Below are 18,907 nucleotides of genomic sequence, written 5' to 3'. Positions count from 1 at the left end.
TCTTGTAATTAGCATTGACCGAAGCTCGACAAGGGGGCCCATCGGATAAGAAAGATCATCACCAATCATGAAGTTATATAGAAATATTTCCTCCCCAAAACAGTAGACAAAAAGAAAAGGGAAGAGTCGGGAAACATGATATAAAATGTACAAAGGCTGCACAAGCAGAAAGAGCCACCGTCGCTTGAGTCAAGGTAAGAGTCATGTAGACAATGCTCCGCTCAGTTGAGAAATAGGGATGAAGAATAGTAGTAGGACATCGTGTTCAGTAGCCTAGGACGAAGTGAAATTGGGAATGGGGACATCACTAGAAGTTCGTACGGAGTCGAAGATAGCGGTATATAGAAGTGACAAGGAACGTAAATGTTGACATCATGTATCTAGATGAAGAGGCATTATAGACGGAGTAGACATCCATTATCTACCCCACATCCGGGATGCATTCTCAGCACCCTTAATCGGGCGTTGCAAAGAGTCTTTGCTGGACCGGTCGCTCCCTTCTGCTTCGGGATATGCCGGTTCGTGGGTGATTTCGATCGTGGTGTGCTGAAACACCTTACCCATGGGGGCCAATTCGACACTGGGTTGTTGTACGATGTTGTCTGTTGATCCATCGCGCGTCGTCCCACCGACATTATCTTCGTCATCGTCGCGACCTCTCCGGGTGCGCAGCACGCTGATGTCCGTGCGAGTATGCTTGGGATCCGCGGTAATGGTAGTGAGGTGGTTGTCTGTTCTTCGATTCTTACTGCTGGCAAACCGATTGTAGCTGCGGTCCTCACTCGGTTCGGATTCGAGGATGAGGTTTCGACGGGTCAGAGTGTAGAGCAGCACATCGACCAAGCCGGAACTTGTGATCAGCGCTCCGGCGACACAGAAATACGCGATACTCGGTGTATTGCCCTGAGCGGTGGCCATTCGTCCGGCCGCCAGCGGAAGTGAAAGCACAATGTATGCTATTGGGTAGATCACCATGTATCCGATGACTCGACGGAGACGCTTCAGACTCTCCGTGTGGCTGCTTCCCAAAATCGCTGATTGCTCAATTTGCCGGCGCAATTGGAACCACATGATGGCGTAGAGACAGACCGTGCCGAATTCGGCCAGGAAAATCCAGATGTAGTGCGTCCACAATCGGATCGCTTCGTACTCCTCGCTGATCCAGCACTTTGATCGGTTAGCATGGGGGTTGAGCGGGAAGGGCGATGAGCATGCTTACCCAGGCGCCAGACGGGATGAACACATATCGGCCGTGGGCAGCAAGTGGAATAATAACCAGTACAGCGACGAATAACCAGAGTCCAATAACTCCAGAAACAAAGACCCGGTAGCTCAACTTATGGCCCATGGCGACCAGAAGGAATGTATGAATCGCGATGGCGAGCACAAAGAGACCACTTGCTGGGTCTCCGATTTGCAACCAAAATCCCTGCAGGAAGCATGCTGCAGATGAAGCTTCTATTCTGTCCTCGGCAATCCATTTCAAACATAGTAGGAACGCGAGCGACTGCTGGAGATCGGCCAGGACCAGGTTGTAGATGAGCACGACATATTGGTTGTATCCGATGTACCGATGATAGTTTGAGCGCCAGAAAATAAGACGGTATGTGATAAAGGAGATCAGACAAAGCGTCGCAATAAACGAGAGGATGGCCATGACAGCAACTGCGATAAGACCTTTGTGTTGTGTTTTAGGTAATGGGTCAATATCATACGTGATGCCAGCCTGGCTGTACGCCAGCCGGGGCGACAGGACATGACTCTCATCTTGCCTGTTCCCGGCCAGATACAGCATTTGGAAAAGACTCATTGCTGGGGAAGTTCCTGGTGATTTCACGTCCCTGTGTGAGTTGCAATCATCGTCTGCACAGAGTCAGGTCGGCATAGAGGAGCCTGGGAATAAGACGATCGCAGAAAGAGTGCCAGGTATTTCGAGAGCTCCAAATAAGACCACTGACTGGTAAGATAAATAAGGTAATAAACCAGGGGAACGAACCAGGGGAAATGACCGAAAAGAACAAAAAGGGAAACAAAAAGAGGAAGAAGAAAGCTAATAGTCGCGCAAGAAGGCAATGATCAGTGAGGATGAAAAAGATTTAAGCCACAGAGGTGGTTTATCCATCAGCTCCCACAGAAACTCAGAAACTGTCTTGGAGAAGGTGGACTGTGCGAAGTTAGCCACTGAACCAGTAATAATGATATATCATATGGTGATACTAGCGCGCAATGGGCGAAGTCAAATGTCAGTTAAAAGTTAAAAACCTTGAAAGTGATAATAATAATACTAATATTAATAAGATTGTTCAGGTTTGATCAGCACAATCACTGCCGGAAGGCCAACGATCGCCTTAGCCCTATTGCATAGTACTATTGTACTAGGAATATCTAGTTGCTCCACCGCAAGATCCCCTCTCCAAGCCGAGGAATTGTAAGAAAGGGGGTCAATGTTGCCGTCAGGAAGCTTGGGGGTACGTAGTATTCTTCCCACGGGTCCAGTATCGAGTACAAGGATGCTGCACAGTACGAGTCTTCGGGAATCTTTGGACACGGACATCAGCACCGTCAAATTTGTCGTAATCCGTGCACCAATGGATAAAGAGGAATCAAACGATAGGGCAAGAAGCAATAAATTGTTCGATTACCTCTTAGGTTTGTACCTCGAACGACCACCGGCTATTTTGCACTGTACTCCGAATGGAACCGTCGTGCGACCTGGGGGTTGCGTAGAGCTGCCATTTTTCATTCGCTGCTGTTGCAGGGGGGACACCGTTCTAGAAACCAACTGGCTGATTGGGATCATTTTTGCCATAGTGGGTTCCAGGCACACAGCCCATAGCCTATAGGTATATTCACATTCTTGACAAAGATGGCGAGTCAGTTAGAAATGGCCTTGAATTGAGTGCTGGACCTACTCGGAGAGCTAATCCGTTCAACAAAAAACAGGAACCTGCAATTTGCCACCACAGAGAACCTTCGATTGCAGCACGGTCAGGGAGGAAATCGTATTACACCTTGCGGAGGCGTGTAAACACCGCAACAACCCCCGCAAGAACAAAACCAACAAGATTTTCTGTTTCTGGTTACCGAAGACACATACTTTTGCTTAGCATGCGCGAGATTGGTAGACCTTTACTCGAAATGCGTTAGGTCGCCGAGACGTCTCGGATTAGGAACTCCAGAACCTGCCAAGACCCACTACGGCGATCCAGTTGTATGACTGCGAGTCTGCAGGACTTGAAGATGGACAGTATGAAGGCTTGAAGCGAGTCAACCGATAGTTGGTCCAAATGGACTATCAAGTAGAAGAATCTGTGTATTGGTAAAGCTTGCCGATGATCTTCCTTCCTTATTTGCTTGGCAACATTGAGTCGATTGAGCCAAATAAGCTTTTTGATTTCGAGGCCATCATGGTCAGGTCATCAGTTCAGGGACTGGAGTAACACCGTAAAGGGGGATTGGGTTCATATCGTACAATCCGAAGTTAACCAGACCTTTTGGCCCATTGCGGTCGATGTGCCACGGGGAACTCTACGTTGTCAGTTGTGATCGGGAAACACACTTTCAGTGTTGAGAAGGGGAACATCCAGAGTTTCCTGAAGTTTTGGTCCCAACGATAATGCACTCCCACTGGAGGTACAAGAGAAGCTTGCATTACCCAGAAACTACTCCGTTCTGCGTTGACGCGTACGGCAGCCGAACGTGTTGACGTTTCCCCTGACGCTGACATCAAAGCAGGGCTACAGCTACTGCGTAGAGCAGGCGGCAGTGACTTTTCTAATGCGATATCCTATTTAAGCGTGATATGATTAGCTGGAGACCTCAAATGGAGGAATTGCGGTTCGAAGTCGTCGACGTCGCCATGATGCCATGTTTGAAGACAACCTCAACTGCAAATGCAATGCACCGGGGAGGATGTTTAGGGAACGGGTCACTGACATGCTTTACATTAGTTGTATCGAGCCTTCCTTGTAGGATTGTAGCCACCAAGCCACAATGTAACCAAATCATTTCGAGACACGGGAAAAGAAGCCGGCTTCTCCCCGCATTTGTGGGCCAAAGCCTGGGCTGTTTCAGAGCCAAGCCAATCCCACGCAACTCATTCCTCTCTGGGTCAAGATTTTCCTCGAGTCAGGAACTCAGGACTCACAATTGGTTGACGTCTTGGATATGATGGACGATTGACAAGGACATTGACAGCAATAATCAAGAACATGCGCAAGCCTCAAAGCCAATGCGGACGATTGATTGGGATTGGTAAAGGTCATTGAACGTTGACTGGCGCAGGTACCCAAAGCGCTCGTGTCACGTGCTCTATGGCTGCCACGCGAGATTCCCTTTTCCTTTTCCAATCGAATTATTGTGCTACGGTACTTTGATATTTCCTTCTTTTAACTATTTGGATTCAGCTTTGCTCATTATTACCATTCCATTTACCATCATTTCCGTATTGACCTTCCACATGCATAGTGCTTGTTCTTCTCTTGAGGATCCAGGTGGGCCCCTCAAACGCTCAAACGCGGGCCATGAGTGATTACATTAGTACTTTGTACTCCGTCCTAAAGTCTGATTAGAGAGGACTAACTACCTTCAGCCAAAGCTGACAATCAACCAGGCTCTGGGCTTCTTGATCATCACCATTCCTGTTCATGCACTGATCGAAGTGTGCTACTGATCCCTGCTGAAACGATCTATGGCTCTCATCATGTGCTTCCTGCTTATTATCCGCTTACTCAACGCGTACCTTTTATGACAGGAACAACTACATTGTCATGGGTGGATACCTCGTGTTCTTGACCAATATAGTGAGCTAAACCGTACTCGTTCTCGAATAGTACGCGGTTTTCTCTTGCAGAGTTCAGCCAGGTTCTCCCGGCCATGGATACTCAAACTCTATCACAGTATCACTCATCACCGTCAACCCGGAGGAATGAAGGGTGAACAGTTCGAGTTAAAGGTCGATGTCATAAACGAAAACCATTAGCAGTGATACTAGTGATCTAGTGCGATTTGCTGCTAGATGCGCCGACCCACCAATCTTGAACCGCGAAGACAAACTAGGCATGTAGCTCGGTAGATCCCAAGGCAAATTTTCAGGCCAGCCTCGGCTTCACCGGTTCTGGTGGGACCTGATTGCTGCGGCAAGAAATTTGGGAGAAGTGGGCACTGAAGATAGGATAGATCAAGCAGAGAGGTTCGACGACTGACGACTTGTACATGGTTGCAAGGAGACACTTCATTGTTTTGTAGGCGTGTTAATGCCATAGTGCTCAGTCGATCCTAATTCTGGGAGCCGTAGCCCAAAAGCTTGAGCCTGTTCATCAGCAATCTGATACTGATACGTCAACTTCTTGATGGTTGAGCTTTCAGATTTCGGCAATCTCCCGCAATTTCCCTTTCCGAGGGAAGACTTCGTGTACTCCGTACACCGGAGCACTCCTGCCGATCGAAAGGGGGGGTTTACTTTGGGACTCGGACTCCGCATGCTTCTAGAATCCAGACTCGGCAGATATCTGCTCGCAACTACTCCGTGGTGAGCAGTGATTGCTGATCCCATTTATGATTCGACGGTGATTATTATGCTTTACCTTTCTTGTGTAATTGAGCCTGATAGGCTGAAGCTAATATGTTTACACTTCTGTTACGTTCTGTAACTGTCAGTGCAGTTGACAGCATCAAATTCGGGTTGGGGCTTGCACTGTCGCAACATGAACCCAATGGTATGGTTGATTGTGATATGCTGAACCTTATTCATAATACTCAGACTCAGGACCCTGCGCAAGTCAGAATACGGGATTTAGCCAAGAGATGGGCTTTTCAAGGATAACGCAGATGAAGCTCAAGTCTGCTGCCTGCAGATTATCCACCAGACTACCACACTGTCGAGTGTGCGGAGATTAACCATCGTTAGCAAAGGACCGGCTAACTTTAGCACCTTGACCGGTCACTTATTTGAGACAGGGCCAGACTTGTTATCGCTCGGCCTGCTCTAAGAGTTACGGAATGATCAATGCCTCAATCGTTGCTGTCGTCATGTTCAGTCTACAAGGCCAACGGCGCTTTTACTGTTCAGTTGTTGGATACTCTAGAGATCACGACAGCCAATGAAAGTGTTTGTGTGGGCACGCTTGCCTTTGCACCTTCTGAATAATTGAGTTATGCCTCCTTTTCTCATTATTACTCTCGATTTTTCTCCAGTGCTAGTCTAGTCGCGGTCTTATCAGACTTGGGATGAGGCTGCAGCCACCAGGTATCTGACAATTGGTTGTGTTATCAGTGCTCGCCTCAGCTTGAAGGATCATTTGACTTGCACCAACAGTCGATCAATCGCAATCATGGCCATCTGTCAGACGAATACGACCCTCTGAACCCCCAACAATGGCGTATCCAGCAACCTGGAAGCTCTCCGCTGCTTGTCTCAGTGAATAATTGTTTCACGCGGCTCTGTTTGGGGCTTCGTGAAAGTATATCATACAGTCATTTGGCGCGTCAGTGGCACCAAGACTGTGAATGGGAGCGGTGTAAGGATCCACAAGCTTTGCCTGGTCAAAAATCTGAAGTAACCGAGTAATGCTGTAGCCTGCCACGGTTAGTGTAAACTGTTGCCCAAGACATGTACGAGGTCCTCCCTTAAACAGAAGGTACGTCCAGTGGCAGTCATAATTGCGACCAGCCCAGCGATTGGGGTCAAAATACGTTGGCGTCGGGGCCCCAGAACTCTTCTAGACTGTGGGTGACATAGATACAGTACTCCGTAGATAACCGTCTGCCCCTTTTTGACAAAAACGGGGGATTTCCCGTCCGGGCCACCTCCCAACGGCAGGCTTGTGTCTCTCGTAGCTTTTTGGCTGTTGATGGGAGTGGGGGTAAAGCCGAAGGACCTTTTCATGACATATTGGAGATAAGCGCACGATTTAAGCTTTTCGAAAGTGATTCGATTTGTTTGTTCATGAGGACCAAAATGTTCAAGAATATGAAAGCTCAGGGGGTTATGCAGCCAGTAAAACTTCGAAGCGTTTTTCCAGGCGCATTGTGCCAGCATCAGGGTTCTTTGCCAGGTTTACCCGTCCTTTTCTAGGTCAGAGGTTTGGTGAAGAGAAGAGTAACGTTGGAAGCGTACAGTCGTTCCAAAGAGAAACTCCTAAACCGGAAGAACATGGGATTGATATTGATCTGCTCCGTGAGTACTAGCTTCGAATGTGTGTCGACCTTGTTCCAGGAACATCTTCCTAACTCCTAAGGAAGCGCTTTCGTCAATCAGCAACGACATCCAGACACCTGTACAACCCGTAGCAGAAGATAATTGCTATCGCAAGAATAAGAAGGCCCTACATCGTATGCAGCAATGCATCTAGTGTTAGGGAAGAATGTGCTACGGTAGAAATACAATATCAAACGAAGGATACATCTCTTACACCGGTAGGATGTTATTGGAGATTCCCTGCCCGAAGATGATGATGCTGTACAAGTCATGGAGAGAACGACTACCGGCAAAGTCGCAAGGGGCAACGAGAGGCAGTAAGATGCATGCATTTATGGTACAATGTACATTCCTCAACGTCATAGAACAGGTAGAATCGCTGTATACAGTCATCTCATTGTTACTGTTTATATCTACTACCCTTAGACTGACTGGCCGGTATCGAAGTCTGTTCTGACGTTTTCCTTGGTCTTTTCCTCTTCTACCATTGATTATTCTGAAACCCTTCTACTGAGTCCTGGAAGGTAAGATCGCGGTGAAATGACTTCATACTCTGTAGACACGCAAGGCTGAATCAACGGAGTGTCATTGACTTTCTTACTATGGCTATTGGAATGATTTCTTCAGCTACACAGTAACTCATTGGATGTCTCTCCTCGCAGCAAGTCAGTAGCCACAAAAGATTTCAAAGTGTGACTAATTGCCTGATAGTGAATCTCAGAGATAAGGTATATCATGATCTCACATGAAGTTAGGGATATGGGCGCCTGGGGAGCGGGGATTGTTACTTTCCACTAGTATCTCTTATTATTCTTCTTCTTCCTCGGCTGCAAATCTCCAAGTGATACACAGGTACCAAATTTCCACCTTTTGGACAGAGGTCAAGCCTCTGATGGCTCGAATTCCAGCCTTGGTCGGCTCATCCCGCCATTGCGCGAGCTAGGTCTTGCTAGGTGGAGGAAACCAATAATTCGGTTCCTTGACCAGGATGCCATAGGAGTTAGTCTACACGAGCCTTAACCGGGCCGGTCTTGGACTCTCGCAGTTACGGATGGATGCATTTTAAAGTTCACTGCGCATTGTGCATACTGCAGTTCTTGATGATCAGCGCCAGGATTATTCTGGTGGCTGAAAGCCTCAATGTCTATTATCAAATTCTCTTGAATCTGAATGCTACTTCGTAGATCTACCCCCCGGGGCCACAGTCGACCCCAGATTCGATGCTGATATCGAAGATCGAAGTAGCAACGATCGCGCTCCCAGACTTGCATGGAGAATGCGCTGTTGACTGTCATGCTTGCACCCTCCTCTGGCAACATCAACAGCAAGACAGAGCATAAAAGTTTGTCCATGTCTGGTATACCGAACTCTTTTACGAGTTTAGACTCGTCTCGACATAGACGGAACCAGACGCGAGAGTCCCATGGGATCGCATGCGCCTGATCCATGGGAGGCAACTCGTGGTCCGCGTCGTCGTTCCAAACTCCGGATTTTACGAGGATGAACCATGACCAAGGGACCGTTCGCTTTAGTCATATCAACGTCCTAGTCTATCGTTACGCCCTCTACTCCGTACTCAGAGAGCATATTCCCGATCGAGAATGACGACATACTATCTAGATATCCTAACTGAGACACTATCCCCCCAGTCACTGCTGTCAATCTATTGAATGCTATTGTGAACCCCTCAACAGAGAACGAACCAATTCCATCCCCTGTCAGGGGTGAATTACCCGTGGAGCTATACTCCACATTCTGTAAGATTATTGTAGTGTAGACTCCCAAAGTTAAGGACCGGCTTAGCTGTTTTGGGTTCTTCGTCCGAGGCTACATGTGTCAAGGTTTGGGTGACTGGAGTTTATTTTTGTTGTTTACGAGGACTTGGTACCATGAGGAGTTCTTGCATTGACTTGAGATTCTGATATTGATCTGGGAGGTATGTTTTCATGTGACTGCGATGTGCTTCCTTTGTAGACCCTGCACAAAAAGGGGGTCTTTGGATGTCGAAAATCACATACAGAAGGCGCAGTCTGACCTGACGACGGCTCGGTTAGAGTCCGAGTCCCGTGCTGGATGCTATTCATTCTACGGAGTAGATATCAAATGGCTTGTTTAGTACCTGAGACTACTATTCAGAGCAACAGCCGAGTAACATCCTCAGTAAACCTCCGGGTAAAGTACAAACAGAAGCAGGAAATATCAATCTGCCGGAAGTACATGTACAATCCATATTTCGTCGTCTTGTCCCATGTCAACTCGTTTCATATCTTACGCTTCGTTGCGATCGTAACTACGTCGTTTGTCGTCGTCGTCGGGCCTTCCCATCGACTTCTGTAAAAGAATGATCAAACTGATTCGGGGTAGAGTCGTAAAAGATCTTCATCATCTCTTCAGTTGAGTTGATTCAAATGTTGTCAAAGTTCATCTCCTTCGCGACCCGCGATCGCGATCACGGCGGCTGGGCTGTGACGCTTCGTCTTCCTCGTCTTCCTCCTCAACGGGCGCAGGTGTGCGTCGTTCGGTGCGTCGCTTGGGCCGTCGTCGACGGTTGGAACTGATGTTGCTAGCCGAGTCATCGGGAGCCAGTGACCGGTCATCGTCAATTCCATCATCTTCCGTCCCGCTTTCCCAAGTCCCCAATGCGGACGACGGAGTGCCCAGTCGTGCCTCGACATACGATCCGCGGCGGTTTTGATTGGCGAGGGATAGGCCTGCTCCGCGTTCACGCAGAGCGCGCCGGACGGCCTCCGCCTTGCAGTGAAGAGCTTCAAAGGCATCCTCGAGGGCTTCCATTCCGAGGAAAATCTCACGCTCGATCTCAGCGAGGGCTGCGATCTCCGTCTCCTCGTCCAGCGCAATGGGTCCACCGAAGGATGCAGGCGATGATGAATTGACGCCGTACGGCTGACTGGCCGGTCTGAAGCCGCCATCCATATGGTTCGGTGTCGCACCGCGGGACATTCCCCCAGTACTAAAAGGCGTATTCGATCGACTGCTATTCCAGCGTGAGGGAGTCGCGCCTGGGACGCCGGGAATCGGATCCTCGGCACCACTGCGCAAGAATCCATCAAAGCGACCTGAAATGAGGATATCCCATTCATCATCGCTGATTGCAGCAAGGGTTGCAAGTACATGGTGGATGCCAGGGTTGTTCAACATATAAATTGCAGTTTCAGGGTCACGCGGCAGAGAGGATAGTCGATAGAGTCGTTGGATAGCGAGCGAAGATGACACAAGCGCCTGCGGTCTAGCTCGAGGCTGCTGGTCGTCCGTCCGTGGGGTTGGTGTCGACGTGGACGTGATGCCTAGAAGCGAACAGAACAACGGACGCAGCTCTGGGCCAAGATGGGTCAGCATTGCAAAGGTCAACGTCTCGTCATCCACCTCCTCGGGAGCACTGGTAGGCTGCGCCACTTGTTCATTCAACCACTTGTCCACTGCAACCTTGGTCTTGCGCGACTGCCGGAGATAATGATCACGATACTCTTCCGGTACGTCAATGTCCATCTTCTGCATGGGGATGTGCTCGTCGCCGGACAAGTCGGCTTCCACTGATGGGGCCATCATGAACGGCGGCCAGCTAGGCAGTTCCCTGCGACCAGATACCAGCTCGAGTACCTCGCCCCAGCTAACTCCTGATGGACGCTCTTCCATCTCATCGTGATCACACATCAGGCAGTGACACGATTCGGACGAGATGTCACGCGCAAACACTGCTTCCAGCCGGTCGAGAAGCCGCCGGGCGACCGACCGGTACCCCGTCGCCACAGCCAGCGAGCCGTTCTTGGCCATGACGTGTTGATAGTCATCGAGAAGATGATTGAACGGATCAAAGACTCTGGCAGCCGCAACAGGAGGCTGCAACTGTTGCTGAGGGGCCAGATCTGGGTGTTCCGGCCCCACCAGTAATGTCTTCGGTACTCGGTGGTCCAGACCGCCATTCTGTAATAGGTAGTCGACTCTAGGGATAGAAACGGGCACCTCGGGCGGCGGAGGAGGGGGAGGAGGAGCGCCGTATGTGGAATTAGCGGTTGGGGGCCGACCATAATCAATTGCGATATCGACCGGCGAACCATTCCTTGGTCCAAACGAATGTGACATAGACGACCGCGTTTGATTTCGTGAAGGCGGTTTGACAGGAGGTGATTTCGGTTTCCGGGAAGTGATCGATGGCTGATGCGGTGCAATGGTGGCGTCAGACCCGTTTGCCGACCCTGACCCAACATCACGCACCGTCGCGGGTGATCGAGGCGGGGACAGAGTGCTCCGGCTTGACGAGCGCTTGGGTAGCTTGACCTCATCAGCGATTTTCGATTTGGAAGACTTTTTGCTTGCAACCCGAGCCGGTGTATCCTTCTCTTTGTCGTGACTCAATAGCTTGGATTTCGGGGTCTCTGGTCTCGCCGTTTTGCTTGACTTGGACGCTTCCTCTTTTTTCGAGCGCAAACTAGAAGACGACCTTGTAGACTCGGCTCGAATTCGAATCTTCGTCTTCAGGTCCTTGGGTTTCTCTTTCTTCTCCTCTGCCGCCTTTTCTTCCTTGTCGCCGACCGTGCTTCCCTTGCGGGAAGATCCCTGGTCCAGACTCGTCAAGGGCGGACTGGGAGGCGCATGCTGATTATCTGTTCGATGACTTTTGCCTGCATCCCCACCCTCTTTATTCTCCTCTGTCAAGTCGGTCGGGTCCGGCGTGGGAATACTCGGTTTGCTGACAGCCTCTCTGCTATGAGCTTTCGAGAAGGTAGGATAGGGCAGACTGGTCCTCGACTCGAGGAAGGAGGCCGTAGCGGAACGGCTGGCGGCGTCAACGCCCGGCATGGAGGATCGACGCTGCTGCCGCGAGGCGGAGATGGAAGTAGACAACGATGTGGTGGAGGAGTGAGCCGTGGAGACGTCACGGTCTCGATCCTTGGTTGAAGGGCGGGAGGGCCGTCCGTGGGACGAGCGGTGATGACGATGTTTGGCCGATGTAGAAGATGAGGAGGATGGCTTTCTGTCCCGGTCCCTATCGCGATCTCTGTCATTTAGTCTCAAGGGAAATAGCATGACAGGATGAGAGAGGTCCGACATGGGTAGGACTGGGCTGGGATGGATGGACGGAGAGTGGGAAGATGACAGGGCGTGTGATCCCGTCGGTTCTTCGGTGTCTCTGTTCGATCGGAGTTGTATGTTTCGTCTAGTTACCTCGTCAAAGATAGTAGTCAAGTCAAGCGGATCACTACCTCGTGGAGGTCGAGATGCTGTGCCACGCAGTTGGAGTGGGATCGTCTGTTGGCCGTACGTCGTCTGGCGCTTAATTTGAGAGGAAGGCCGCACTGCTCACTGGTCGGATACCGGGCAGGGCGCTTGTGTCAATCATGCCGTCGCGTGCGAGGGAGAATGTGATAAAAAAAGAAAGCTTGACCGTCTGAGTAATTCAGATGATCAAAATGGAGTCGCACAAGAAGATCGAGCAAAGAATTAGTGCATCAGACAGAGAGAAGGAAAGATTCGATGGGGGAAGGAAGAATTATGCGGTGAAGAGTGGAATCATCATTTCTTCCCCGCGGTAGTCCCTGGACTCAATTTGGGGGTGGCAGAGTGACGTGGTGCTGCATGGAAACCCGACGGGCAGGTTACTAAGGTCTGGATGGGCAGATTTAACTTCAGACAATTATCGAGAAGATGTCAGTAAGAGGTTTTCGGTCTGAGAAGAATGTACGTGTTCTTGTTGCTGTTGTTCCATGTTACTTCCGATATCATCATTTATACCTCAGGCAACGAACTGATTGATGCCTCGCCATGCGGTTGAATCTCATCAGCATTGCAACAAAACCGAAGCTCCTGATTATAGAATTCTTCTGGATATTCCCTATGAACGACCTTTCTACAGGGTATCTTATGATTTGAACGCAAGTCCTCAACTCCTGTTCCCAAGCAACCCAACTCCATCTTCCATGGTCGACCAAGATCAAATCCCAGACCCGTTCAGCTCCATGCAGTCAGACCATTCGCGACCTTCTTCACTGGCGACGTCTCCAACACAAAATTGCCGTCCTGTTCATGAGCAACACCTCCACGGCGCGCAGCACGCATCATCTTTTCGCTGGCTCGTTTGCGCTCACCCGTGTGCCGATCCCAAATCCAGCCTTCCTTGAGCCACATCCACGTCAAATATGCTCGTAGCTCCTTGTCCTGTGGTAAGACTGATTTCCATTCGGGGACAAAATCTGCTGATGCCGCGCCATTGCCTTTCCAGTCCTTGGCTAGTCCCCGCAGCTCGTCCCGACAGAAGATGCGCCAGCTGTCCAACGAGTACGGGCCCACACCAGGGAGATGTGCGATCTCCCAGGCCACACGCGTGTCGTCGTCCCCGATGCATTCTTCGCGGCCAACGTCTTCTCCATCCGTCTTGCGTGGGTAATGCAGTCTGCGGTATCGACTGCCCTTCTTTGGTGGACGGGCCAGCCATGTCTGAGCAAGGTTGATGCATTTTTTCGCTCGCTCGTTCTGAAATCCCAAAGAATGGATCATGGAAACCAACTTCGAGAAACTGGCCGTGCTCATGTCATCAACTGTCGGGAAATGGTCAAAAACTCGGAAGAGAACAGGCAAAGCAACGCCTCCTCGAGTCCGATTTAGAAAGATCGTGGCGATAAGCAGACGGAATGGATCATGTGCGAGTTGCTCTTGCACCAAACCGAATGTGGGCGCGTCAATTGAGGGGAAAGGCAGACAGGAATCGGGGTCGATGAGCGGCTTTGGGAAGTAAGGGGACACTTTTGGAGGCCTAGGACGCAGTGTCATGACGAACTGAACATGAGGATCTGCAAGTAATGCGCTCTTCAGTGGAGTTCTAGGGATCCCTTCCGCAGGTCGCACAAATCTCTCTCCTTGGACAGGCGACTGCATCACACCATGCAAAAAAGCATCATCATCCAAAATGCCATCGTCACTCGGCACATCACTTAGGTCCGAGTCCGAGTCCAAGTCCAGAAAGTCAGACAGTAGGCCAAATTCGCTCAAAAGCTGCCGAGTTTCCTCAGGAATAGACCTGTAATCCTGAACATAATTAGCAGAATAGGTAGCAGGTATCTGGCTGCGAACACTCGACGCTGAACCATCCACTTGTTGAGGGTTCATAAAGTATTTTGACTTCACCTCATCGCTGGCGGTCACACCTTGCGAATCATTGGTTTCTAAAAATCCAAAGTCCAAAAGGGGTCATCAAGTATGGTAACGTTCTTCTCAACTTTGATATCGTCGCCGTTCTTCCGGTCGATCTTCTTGGTCGTAGCATCCCCTTCAACGTGACGATCGTCGGCTGCAAGCTCTTGAATCTCCGAGACCCTCAGGCTTTCCCGATATTTCTCAGCTTTTCTCTTCCTGCGATTCTGGCGTTTTCTCTGATTCCTCTCTTTCCTGAGTCTCGTGCTCTCTTTGCGTGTTTCCGGTTTATTCGAAGGAATAGAATTCGCCAAGTGCGCGACTGAGGCAGCTGTGGCTGATTGTTTGGGTCCATCGGAGTCACTTCCCAGACAAATCGGGTCCTCCTGGGAATTTGCAGGCGAGCGCAGAGAGTCCTTGGAAGATGTCAAGACGCTCTTTCTGTTGTTGCGTTTCTCTGGCGTGACAAAAGAGTAACCGTTCGATCTGTCTTCTTTCGAGGAACGAACGGGCTGCTTGCTGACGCATGAGCGCCTGCTCTTGGGTAATTCTTTCGCAGGTGATATGTTCTCCAAACCATCGGGCTCAGCAGCGGCACTTGGGAAGAAATCCTCAAGAGGATACTCAGCCTCAAGATCGATTACCTCACGCTTGGCATCGTTATGCGATTCGGCCATCACCACAGTATCCTTCTCCTCACAAGACTTCCCTCTGCTCTTCTTGGATTTATCTTTGACCTTCTCGCCATTCGGGCGCTTTCTCTTCCGATCTTTCTTGGAACCCTTCGAGGACCTTCTTCTCTCCTCTGCCACGTCATCAATCTCGTCACCAAATTCTGAGCTCTGGGTATCGACATATTCCTTTCCATACAGTTCGAGATATGTCTTCCTAACGTAGTTTGTCAACCTGTCGATCGAGCTCTCGTCCATGCCAGTCGACTTCGCTTGTTCGTAGAGTTCGCACACAAAGGTCCGTCTCTTGGACCGTCTCACAGGATATGTACCACCACGCATGAATGGATGTGACGCAATGAAGTCCAGCAAGCGAGCCCGCGCTTCTGGTCTAACCGACGCGAAGACCATATCTTCCTCGGCGATGTCATCGTCAACAGCGTCATTCCCGTTGGCTTTAGCGTAGGCGTTCTTATGGTGCTCGTTCTCGGTGTCGCTATCGGCTGCCTGGATTTCCACGGATTCGACAGACGTGGCAGGAGTGAGGTCATCCTCGTCCTCATCTTCGTCTTCGTCGTCGACATCAGTTCTGGTAATACTTCTCTTCGATCCGAAGCGCCGCTGAGACATCTGGCCCGTCGAGAAGTAAGGCGACTTCTTCTGTGTATGTCCTGTTCTCTTGCCGACAGAGGCTCGACCCGTCTTGCGCTCTCGCTGTGGGTAGTCATTCGCCCCGTCCATGGAGAACCCGTCATTGTATGCATCAAATGAGGCGTCGAAGCTAGGTTCGTCCGAGAGGATCTCGTCCACGGTGCGAATGTATTCCTCGTCGAAGGGTTCGTAGGAGTCTAAGTCGACAGTGGGAGGGGAGATGACGACGGAGACAGCGTGAGGCGACATTGCGGACTCGGTCACAGTTTATTGTGATATTTTCTTATGTTGTTAAGTGATCTGATGTGCTTGTAGTTGTTGAAGCAGTAGGTCTCAGTGTTGTAGGTGATGTTAGACATGGTTGGTTCTGTCTAGGTGATGCCTTTTCATGGGTAACACAAATGTGAAAGTGTCAGTGAATAATGCTTGTACTCAGAATTTCAGACATTCACCCATTGACATGGAACGCATACCTCAGTCATATCTGACTGCCTTCACCCTACAATACTATGCGAAGCTATAGCTTCCGCATATTGAAGGGGCAGCAAGGGTCATTGACGCAGAAACCTTTTGATTCAAGCTTTGACAGGCTTAAAACAGGAATAATGCCTAAAAAATAAAGCCTTAGACTTATCAGTTTGAGAGAGTCCTGCTCCCTTGGTAATTCCTTACAACGTCGATCGAGCTGAATTCTGAGTAACACCGCTGCTTGGAAATAAATTTAAGTGCCACAACAGGCAACGCGGAGAAGCGGCGGCGCACGGGCCAATTGGAGATATCCAGGTCTAACAAGGCGACACGTCCAGTGCCAAGGTTTACATGTCAATCGATCATGATGATCAGATTCGAATCAATCATAAGAGAAAGGCTACTAATAGATACCCAACGTAACTCTTGGGTCACACCTTAAGCCTAACATTTACGCTGTTAATGACAGCCTCTGGGTTGCAACTCAGAGTCATATAGTAAGGAAGGTTCTCATGCAGCATGGCCCATTCTGAGGGTATGGTATTTGTTGGAACAGTAGGACATCGACTGCCTGTGTGTGTTGGCTGTGGCAGTTGGAGACTTGAACCGTGACAGTTATGCGTTGACACTAGGATAGCAGCGGCAAAAGCAATAAGAAATTGACTTCTCAGGTTGTGGAAAAGAGCAAAGCGGGCAAGAGTTTCATAGGCTCTGTTGGATGACATAGCTGAAGAAGACGATTTTCCGACTGGTTCCTTTCTCTGATATCTAATAGATAAAGGATGCTTGCAAGCATTTTGTAAGGACCACGGCGCGAGAAAGTCGCCCTCATCAGAATGCTGAACAACTGCCCTCCAGCCTTGATCAGGCGCCAGAATAGATGACCACCACAAGATTGTGTCGTCGTCGGCCTCACCAATATCGACATTTGCGAACATGGTTTCCCGGTAGGCCTCGTTAAAACCTCGTGCCTTTGATTCTGCATATTGCATTGTAGCACTTTGACCTCGAATCTCGACCAGATGGGCAGAGAGAATGTAACACCATCCTAGAATGAGAATTGACAGATAGCTTGGACCGGAGGCAACCTCATCCTCCGAGCCGATCCATTGGCAGTAACTGTTGCCATCGAACGTGTATGGAATGGCTGATCTTGTACCTAGGTGCAAAAGCATGGTGTCTGTCCTCTCATTCTGAACATGACCGCAGTGTGCAGACTCGACCAATCTCCAATTAGCTGATGCTTGGAAACAGGGTACTTGACTAGAACATGCACCGATCTGAAGTGCATAAGTTGTCTGCGGTTTAGCATTCATTTTGGGAACTCTCCAGAGCATATGGTGAGGATTCGTCTGCTCTACCCCGATGCCATTATCATGAAGGGAGAGCGCTATCGCTGCAATCCGGTACCAGTATGCTCTACTTTGGTCTAAAGCATCTCCTAATTGTTGCTTGTTGGGCTGAAGCACATCACTATTGGCAACGATCTAATACATCATATTGAGTAAGCGGCGCCTGATGCATACTAAGATGCGAACCTTGGAAGGATATGAGTCTGCGAAATGTTATTCCCACTGACAAGATATAATTGTGGAAGTATGTCATCAGAATCCGCACCCTCTCTTCTTGTACTATTTTCATCAACAGTTGGACCGGCTTCGTCCACCAATATATCATTGGACAATGTCATTTGGCCAGTCTCTCGTCGGCTGAGCAAACCCTTCAAGATTCAACGAAAATAATTTTACCTCGCAGGAGAAAATTTATCAGGAATTGAACAGCAGACTTGAGATTCATGCATGAACGCCCAAATGAAGTCACAACTCAGCTATATGGAAGAAGGAAGGTCAGGTGATCAGAATCTTCTTACATAAATGACTCAGCAGAGAAGACAAATGAGGCTGTGCACAGTTGAAGTAGGGGGATGATATAGCGACACCCCCTGGCGCCTTACCGACACCCTCTAGGTTCCAGCGACACCCTTCTTACCTGATCAGGTAAGGTTTGGTCATGTGATCACCGCGAATTGGGAAGCGAACTCAGCGGAGGATGAAAACAATTCAATTTACCATATAAATTTGATGATAGGATTCGCAGGTTGAATTTATTCTAATTCTACAATCTAATTGTACATTCTCTTAACCAATCAGAACCCTCTATTTAAAATTGAATAACGCTTGTCATGCCCTCTGGGATGCCATTGTAGTGAGCCCCTGCCTGCGGCTTCGCCCACGCCCACGCCCTCCGCGACCTTACCCTCCGCGACCTCACTGCTGTGTATCTTGAGGCTGATCACCAGATTGCTGACTGTTTGCTTGACTGCTAGATGGCTAACTGCCTCCACGCCTGCACCTGCGCCCATGCCCTCTCTCTCCCTCTTCCCCGCGTAATTCACTGTTCCACCTTCCTGCGTGTATTTAAACACTGACGGATCTCACTGGGTGGATGTATCTTGCTATGTATCTTACTGCATACTTGCTGCGTACTTCCTGGCGTAGTAGTTAGGTGATTAGGTAGTAGGCCCTGAGCCCTGGCGCTAAGCCTAAAACGCAGATTACATGTGCGGTAGAATTCAAATTCGCGGTGATCACATGACCAAATCTTACCCAATCAGGTAAGGGGGGTGTCGCTGGAACCTGGAGGGTGTCGCTGTATCATTGCCCTTGAAGTATCACCAGTAGTATATAGAATTGCCCTTTGGAGACTAGCCTCACGAGGACGCGATAATAGTAAGTCAAGAATCGTAATTTCATTCCGCGCATATACATGAATA

General features: G+C 49.5%; 4 protein-coding genes across 4 annotated transcripts; all 4 read right to left on the bottom strand.

The window, feature by feature from the left end:
- Positions 1–417: 417 nt before the first annotated feature.
- On the bottom strand, positions 418–1,810 carry gprC (the record flags this gene model as incomplete). The annotated part of the gene is made up of 2 exons (XM_026763218.1): positions 418–1,167; positions 1,220–1,810. The coding sequence occupies 2 exons, from the start codon at positions 1,808–1,810 to the stop codon at positions 418–420; spliced, it is 1,341 nt and encodes a 446-aa protein (XP_026618879.1).
- A 7,809-nt stretch (positions 1,811–9,619) lies between these two features.
- Positions 9,620–12,268, bottom strand: CDV56_109584 (uncharacterized protein; the record flags this gene model as incomplete). Its single annotated transcript, XM_026763203.1, has 1 exon — positions 9,620–12,268. The coding sequence occupies one exon, from the start codon at positions 12,266–12,268 to the stop codon at positions 9,620–9,622; it is 2,649 nt and encodes an 882-aa protein (XP_026618878.1).
- Positions 12,269–13,165: 897 nt separating this feature from the next.
- CDV56_109582 (putative pre-mRNA splicing factor) lies at positions 13,166–14,320 on the bottom strand (the record flags this gene model as incomplete). Its single annotated transcript, XM_026763201.1, has 1 exon — positions 13,166–14,320. The coding sequence occupies one exon, from the start codon at positions 14,318–14,320 to the stop codon at positions 13,166–13,168; it is 1,155 nt and encodes a 384-aa protein (XP_026618877.1).
- Positions 14,321–14,376: 56 nt separating this feature from the next.
- Positions 14,377–15,915, bottom strand: CDV56_109576 (uncharacterized protein; the record flags this gene model as incomplete). Its single annotated transcript, XM_026763195.1, has 1 exon — positions 14,377–15,915. The coding sequence occupies one exon, from the start codon at positions 15,913–15,915 to the stop codon at positions 14,377–14,379; it is 1,539 nt and encodes a 512-aa protein (XP_026618876.1).
- Positions 15,916–18,907: the final 2,992 nt, after the last annotated feature.

Source organism: Aspergillus thermomutatus (genome assembly GCF_002237265.1).
Source record: "Aspergillus thermomutatus strain HMR AF 39 chromosome Unknown NODE_3, whole genome shotgun sequence".
Classification (NCBI taxonomy): domain Eukaryota; kingdom Fungi; phylum Ascomycota; class Eurotiomycetes; order Eurotiales; family Aspergillaceae; genus Aspergillus; species Aspergillus thermomutatus.
The sequence above is the reverse complement of the archived record's forward strand: the minus strand, read 5'-3'. Positions and strand labels throughout refer to the sequence as shown.